The following is a 7,496-nucleotide window of genomic DNA, read 5'->3' as shown; positions in this document are numbered from 1 at the left end:
GTTTCCGGGTCCTCGAGCATTCCCATTGGCCAAATCATGGGTAACCCAGGCGATCTCGGGACTTCAAACTTTAGTCCGCTATAGACTTTCCCGGCGGCACAACCCGGAAAAGCCAGCCCAATCACTTTTCTACTGGCGATACCTTCGTTCATGTGACTCTTGTGAGCGCACGCCCTCAAATCTGGTTTTGAGTACTTGCTTCCGGGTTGGTAACCCAACTACCCCAGGTGACTGGGCCATCCAAGCCCGCCCAACCCGTTCCACTATTGGCTGGGACCGCAACCCTCCCTCCCAGGGTTAAGACGTAGCACTTCTGCCAGGAAGCGGATCCCCCAGGCTCGGATCTTCGGTGACCCGGTACGTTTTCGGCGACGGCCCCTGCCGCTCCCGGAGTCCAGCTGGACTTTCTGTGACTCTGGCATTGGTCCCTTAGTAGCTCATCAGCCCACGTACTTCTGGGTCCGAGACAGGCCTGGTGAACCGTGTAGACTAGGGTAAGGCATCTGCTAGGGGGCAAATTTGGAAATAACTCAGTTTGGGACTCTGGGAACTCGGGCCCCGGAGCCTTGATCGAGCTGGTCCTCAGTTTCTCGGTCTGGACAACGAAGAACCTGGCGTCCAGTACCCACCCTGCATCGCCCAGTTTACATAGAAGAGGAAACTGAGGCCCAGACAGGGATTAACAGTTGGCCCCAAATCGTTAAGGAAATCAGGGGGTGGTGGTGCCTGTGGCTCAAGGAGTAGGGCGCCCGTCCCACATGCCGGAGGTGGCGGGTTCAAACCTAGCCCCGGCCAAAAACCAAAAAAAAAAAAAAAAAAAAAAAAAATCAGGGGGTGGGGAGCGCCTGTGGCTCAAAAGGGTAGGGCGCTGGCCCCATATGCCAGAGGTGGTGGGCTCAAACCCAGCCCCGGCCAAAAACTGAAGAAAAAAAAAGAAAAGAAAATCAGGGGAGGAGCAGGGAATCTAAGTCTTGTGCCTTTTAACCACCAAAGGCGCCTGTCTCTCATGCTGTCCTGTGCTCCTCTTCTGCCCTAGCTCGGCACCATGGCGTCCCAGGGTAGTCGTCGGAGGCCGCGGAGGAGGCCAGAGACTGTGGTGCCGGGAGAGGCGGCCGAGACGGATTCGGAACTCTCCGCGTCTTCGTCGGAGGAAGAGCTGTACCTGGGGTCTTGGGGTCCGACGCGCGGCCGCCCCACAGGGCTGCGGGTGGCTGGGGAGGCCGCAGAAACCGACTCAGACCCGGACCCGGAGCCCACGGCCGCGCCCAGGGACCTGCCTCCGCTTGTGGTGCAGCGGGAATCGGCGGGGGAGGCCTGGGCCATGGAGGAGACCCCAGCACCTGCCCCTGCGCTCTCGCTGCTGCAAATTCGGCTGGCCGAGAGCCAGGCAAGGCTGGACCACGATGTGGCGGCCGCCGTGAGCGGCGTGTACCGCCGTGCGGGCCGCGATGTGGCTGCCTTGGCTAGTAGGCTGGCGGCTGCCCAGGCCACAGGGTTAGCTGCGGCCCATAGCGTGCGCCTGGCTCGAGGGGACCTCTGCGCGCTGGCCGAACGCCTGGACATTGTGGCTGGCTGCCGCCTGTTGCCGGACATCCGCGGAGTGCCGGGGACGGAGCCTGAGCAAGACCTTGGGCCGCGAGCCTACCTATGACTCCTTCCCTACCTGACTCTGCCACTTGGGGTTAGGCCTTGCTGCTTCTGGGACCTGGCTTTGTCACCCCCAGCTACTCTCTTGCTGTCACCCATGGACCTAACCCCACTTCCTGGATAGTACTGTGTGTTGGATATAGTTCACACTCTGCTGTGGAAACCAGCTCTCCACTACCCTCACATGTGCTTCCTCCAAGTGGTCTTGACCCTGTACGTGGCACTGGGGCCTGGCTCTGACCCTTGGTAAATAAGTGCTCTTCCATCTGTTTGCACCCAGAGGCTTGCCATGCACATTTCCCTGTGTGCTGCCTTTCTGAGTTTGGTTTTCTGCTCACAAAGGCTTCTAGTTCTTACTACAGGAACCGCTGAATGGGACTCTCCTTCACTCCCTTGGCTACCCTTCTGGTCCTAGCTCCACTTCCAGAACTTTCTCCCTTAGGGTGGTTTCGTCTCCTGTTCTGGTTCTTGCTCTGCCTCTCCTAACTCCTCCTCCTTGGGCTTACCCCACTCTCTCAGCCTAATTGTTTGCTGAGTTCATCCTTAGGGTAGGTTTTGCTTTTTCTGTGCTGCTTATACTGTGTGCTACCTACCTGATTCTGGACTCCACAGACTCCCTGCCTATAAGTTTCCTTTCTCAGGCCCAAAAGGATGCTCCTTCCCGACCCAAAGGGATCCTCCTCCAGGCCAAGGTGATGTTCCTTCTCAATTTTCTAGGCCAGTGGTTCGAGACCCACAGGAACTGTATTACAGGGTCGTGGCATTAGGAAGGTTGAGAACCACTGCTCTAGGCCAAGGTGTTGCCCCCTCCTAACTCCCCAGACCTAAAGTGGCAACCTTCAAGGCACTTAGAGCCAAAATTCAGCCCCCCTCTGGTGCTTTGGCCTCAGATTGACACCACTTTGCAGGTAAGAAGGACATGTTCCCATTTCAATATCTTGGCTCCTGGATGCTAAAAGCCTGAGGTTTTTGACTCAGGGGCTAGGGTTTGCATCCTTTTTCTATTTTTTCTTAGTTGTTCCTTTCTGTGGTCCCAGCTCTAGTTTCTGAGCCACATTCATGTTCACTCTCCTCTCCCCAGCCTTGTATTCCTACACCCCTGTCCCAACCTAAAGCTGAGCCCTGAGCCTCCAGGATGGAGAAGTGGGGAAGAGCTCTCCATGGCAGCCTCATTAAAACCCTAAACATTTAGCTCTTCGGTCACTTCCTCTTCTCTCCTCATCTACGCTAGGGAAGGTTTGGTTGGTGATTTCTCTATAAGAGAAGGTCCTGAGTCCTCCTGTTGAAGGTGAAGTCACAGTCGGGAAATCAGGGCCCCTAGATTTTTGCCCTGGTTCTGTATTTTTTTTGTATTTCTTTAGTTCAACACACGGTTTGGGGTACCTGGCCTGTGCTGGGTTCTAGGGCTACAGAAGCCAACCTCTGCCCTCACAGAGCTCACAAGCCAGTGGGGGAGACAGTAATAAAATTTTCTCATAATCACAATTGATAGTGTAGATATAATTTTCCTGATACTGTGATTAGAGCCACGAAGAAGTACAGGAGCTTTATGAAGATGTAACTCGGGTCTGTCTCACCTAGGCGGGGGAGGGAAAGGTTGGGTGGCTTCTCAGGGGAGATAATGAGTGATGTAGGAGCTGAGCCAGAAAGGTGTAAGTAGGCGAAAATGGGAGTGGGCTATAGAAGAGTTGCAGGTAGAGGGAAAGCATATGCAAAGGCCCTGAGTTATAGCATGATCTATTTCAGTAATGTAAAGTGACTTATGCTGTGCCTGAAGCAGAAGGAGCAGTGGAGGTGGGGAGGTAAGTATGGGCCCGATGAAGGAGGGCTTGTAAGCCAGGTGAAGATTCTTAGGTGAGAAGTAATTTGGGGGGAAAAAGAAAAAATCCTTTTTGGTCTTTGTTGAGCAAACAGTAAGCGGAGAATGACGTTATTAGATGTGTGTTTTGTGAAGGAGATTCTGAGACTGGTGCTTCTGCAATGTGGTTGTCTCTGAAAAATATGCAGAGATACTAATTCAGAAATCAAAACTCCTTCTTTTCAATGTACAGCTGAGGTAAGGAGAGGACCATGGGAATCCTCCTGGGCTAAACCTGCAAAGTTAGCTTCAGTTAGTTGTCCTGACAGTATTTGCCAGTATAGACACGCAGGGTCTTGGGTTTTCACAGCTGATCAGACTGTTTGGAAAGAAACCAGTCTCTGCATAAAACTTGGTCCTTTAGAAGTTGACGCTTTCAGTGAAAGAATTTGGCAGGAAAAAGTCTGGTTGATGCCAGAGAACTATGGCTGGGAAATTTACCCATCTCAGACTGGGTTCAGGGTGGGGGAGGTCTCCCTGGAGAATTAATAACCACAGGCCTGCCTTCAGGCTTTCTGATGGGGGTTTGGATTTGCCCCTGCAGAATGGTCCTGGAAACTCCAAGCATAGAAATGAATTGAGAGCAGGTTTTGGCTGAAGCAAGGAAATACACGTTCAACTCAGGCCATGTAGAATTATAGCGGATTAAGGCCAGGTGCAGTGGTGGGAGGTGCTTGCAATCCCAACCCTTTGGGACACTGAGGCCAGAGGATCACTTGAGGCTAGGAGTTCAAGACAAGCCTGGGCAACATAACAGGACCCTGCCTCTACAAAAAATAGAAAAGTCAGCTAGGTTGGGGGCGACACCTGTAGTCTAAGCTACTCAGAAGGCTGAGGCAGGAGGATTTCTTTGCTTGAGCCCAGGATGCTACTGCACACCAGCCTGGGTGACAGAGCAAAGATCCATTTAAAAAAAAATTGGGGGCGGCGCCTGTGGCTCAGTCGGTAAGGCGCCGGCCCCATATACTGAGGGTGGCGGGTTCAAACCCGGCCCCGGCCAAACTGCAACCAAAAAATAGCTGGGCGTTGTGGCGGGCGCCTGTAGTCCCAGCTACTCGGGAGGCTGAGGCAAGAGAATTGCTTAAGCCCAGGAGTTGGAGGTTGCTGTGAGCCGTGTGAGGCCACAGCACTCTATCGAGGGCCATAAAGTGAGACTCTGTCTCTACAAAAAAAAAAAATTAATTATGGGCGGTGCCTGTGGCTCAATGGGTAGAGTGCTGGCCCCATATACCGAGGGTGGCAGGTTCGAAACCAGCCCCAGCCAAACTGCAACGAAAAGCTAGGTGTTGTAGCAGTGCCTGTGGTCCCAGCTATTCGGGAGGCTGAGTCCAGAGAATTGTCCAAGCCCGGGAGTTGAAGGTTGCTGTGAGCTGGGATGCTACAGCACTCTATCGAGGGTGATGAAGGGAGACTCTGTCTCTAAAGAAAAAAAAATTACAGCAGATTAAGAGCAACTGAATTTAAGCTCACAATCTAAAACTAAAAAGCACTCAAGAGTATAAAGTGATGAACAAACATGGCCTCTTGTTGGTTCCCTTCCTTCAGTTTAACCTTGGAGTAAAACTCTCATTAAAACCCAAACTTGGAGAGATGGTGGGAGAGAAAGAAGCCTGGTCTGAGGAGTAACATAAAATGTTGAGAAGTCCCTGAGGGTACAGAGGTGACCTGACAGCATTCTGAGTCCTGTTGCCTTGTAACAAATGAACCAAACCCACCTTAGTAGTGTAAAGGAGCTTCATTATGCCCATAGTCTGTGGGAGAGAAATTCCAGCAGAACTCAGCTAAAGGATTTTTTTTTTTTTGAGACAGAGTGTCACTTTGCCACCCTTGGTAGAGTGCTATGGTGTCACAGCTGACAGCAACCTCAAAAAGAAAAAAAGAGCAGCAGCCACTCAGATCCTGGTAATAAAAGGAGCAAGCCAACCACATCTCCCCCACCTTGATCTTTGACCTATCCCCTGAATGACACAAGAGCCACAAGGGCTTGCTGCTTTGTAGTGAACAGACTCTTGAAGGCCAGGGTGTTACGGTATTAAATTGTGGCCACAAAAATTTCTTATTAAAAGTCCTAAACCCCGGTGCCTCAGAATTTTTACTTTTTTGTTTTTGCGTGGGTTTTTGTTTTGTTTTGTTTTTTTGAGGCAAAGTCTCACTATGTTGCCCTGGGTAGAGTAATGTGGTGTCACAGCTCATAGCACCTCAAACTCTTGGGCTTAAGCGATTCTCTTGTCTCGACCTCCCAAGTAGCTGGGACTTCAGGCACCCACCACAATGCCCAGCTATTCTTTTGTTGCAATTGTCGTTGTTTAGCTGGTCTGGGCTGGGTTTGAACCTGAAAGCCTCAGTGTATGTGGCCGGTGCCCTACCCACTGAACTACGGGTGCCGCCAGTTTTGTTTGTTTTTATTTTGAGACAGAGTCTCACTCTAGGGGCCTAACTAGAGTGCTGTAGCGTCATAGCTCACAGCAATCTAAAGTTCTTGGACTCAAGTGATCCTCTTGCCTCAGTTTTTCTATTTTTAGTAGAGATGGGGTCTTGCTATTGCTTAGGCTGATCTCGAACTCCTGAGCTCCAAGCCGTCTACCCGCCTTAGCCTCCCAGAGTGCTAGAATTACAGGAGGCAAAATATTAATTTATTTAAAAATAAGGTCATGGCTGAGTACAGTGTCTTATATCTGTAATCCTAGCACTCTAGAAGGCCAAGGCAGGTGGATTGCTTGAACTCAGGAGTTCAGAGATCAGCCTGAGCAAGAGTGAGACCACGTCTCTACTAAAAATAGAAAAATTATTCAAGCATCATGGAGGGTGCTTGTAGTCCCAACTGCTTGGGAGCCTTGAGACAGGAGGATCACTTGAGCCCAAGAATTTGAGGTTGCCATGAGCCATGATGGATGACACTATGGCACTCTAGCCTAGGCCACAGAGTGAAACTCTGTCTCAAAAAAAAAAAGTAATAATATAAACATCATTCCCATTTGATAGTTAAAAATTACCTTTTATTTTATTTTTGAGACAGAGCCTCAAGTTGTCGCCCTGGGTAGAGTGCAGTGGCATCACAGCTCACAGCAACCTCCAACTTCTGGGCTTAAGCAATTCTCTTGCCTCAGCCTCCCAAGCAGCTGGGATTACAGGCGCCTGCCACAATGCCCGGCTGTTTTTTTTTTTGGTTGTAGTTGTCATTGTTGTTTGGTAGGCCCAGAGTGGATTCGAACCCTCCAGCTCTGGTGTATGTGGCTGGCGCCTTAGCTGCTTGAGCTACAGGCGCCAAGCCTAAAAATTACCTTTTAAAGCCAGGTGTTATGTGGGCTCTAGACTGATGTCAAGTAGTAACAATGAACAATGTTTGCTACAAACCAAAGAACAAGTAGCAGTGTTCTTTTTGCAAACCAAAAGGGACTTCTGACAAACAACTTTTGTAATCACCCCGTCCTGATTTGTCCATATATATATATATATATATATATATATTTTTTTTTTTTTTTTGTAGAGACAGAGTCTCACTTTATGGCCCTTGGTAGAGTGCTGTGGCCTCACACAGCTCACAGCAACCTCCAACTCCTGGGCTTAAGCGATTCTCTTGCCTCAGCCTCCTGAGTAGCTAGGACTACAGGTGCCCGCCACAACGCCCGGCTATTTTTTGGTTGCAGTTTGGCCGGGGTCGGGTTTGAACCCTCCACCCTCGGTATATGGGGCCAGCACCTTACCGACTGAGCCACAGGCACCACCCATATTTTTTTTTTTTTGAGACAGAGTCTCACTCTGTCACCCTGAGTAAAGTGCTGTGCCAAAGTAGCTGGGATTATAGGTACCTGCCACAAGGCCCAGCTAGTTTTTAGTGACAGGGTCTTGTTCTTTTTTTTTTGGTAGAGACAGAATCTCACTTTACCACCCTCCGTAGAGTGCCATGACGTCACAGGACTCACAGCAACCTCCAGCTCTTGGGATTACACGATTCTCTTGCCTCAGCCTCCCGAGCAGCTGGGACTACAGG

At 50.6% G+C, this 7,496-nt stretch overlaps 1 protein-coding gene across 2 annotated transcripts; it reads left to right on the top strand.

Annotated features, from left to right (window-relative positions):
• The first annotated feature begins 104 nt into the window (after positions 1-104).
• BLOC1S3 (biogenesis of lysosomal organelles complex 1 subunit 3) lies at positions 105-2,838 on the top strand. 2 transcript variants are annotated; one of them, XM_053604293.1, is made up of 2 exons: positions 105-357; positions 1,037-2,838. In XM_053604293.1, the coding sequence occupies exon 2, from the start codon at positions 1,046-1,048 to the stop codon at positions 1,649-1,651; it is 606 nt and encodes a 201-aa protein (XP_053460268.1). In that variant the 5' UTR covers positions 105-357; positions 1,037-1,045; the 3' UTR covers positions 1,652-2,838. The 2 variants fall into 2 exon arrangements, with proteins under 2 accessions (XP_053460268.1, XP_053460267.1); XM_053604292.1 differs by having other exon boundaries at positions 107-494.
• The last annotated feature ends 4,658 nt before the right edge of the window (positions 2,839-7,496 follow it).

The sequence above is a fragment of the Nycticebus coucang genome, chromosome 10, assembly GCF_027406575.1.
Source record: "Nycticebus coucang isolate mNycCou1 chromosome 10, mNycCou1.pri, whole genome shotgun sequence".
In the NCBI taxonomy this organism is placed as follows: Eukaryota; Metazoa; Chordata; class Mammalia; order Primates; family Lorisidae; genus Nycticebus; species Nycticebus coucang.
Note: the sequence above shows the minus strand (reverse complement) of the source record. Positions and strands in the feature narration are given on the sequence as shown.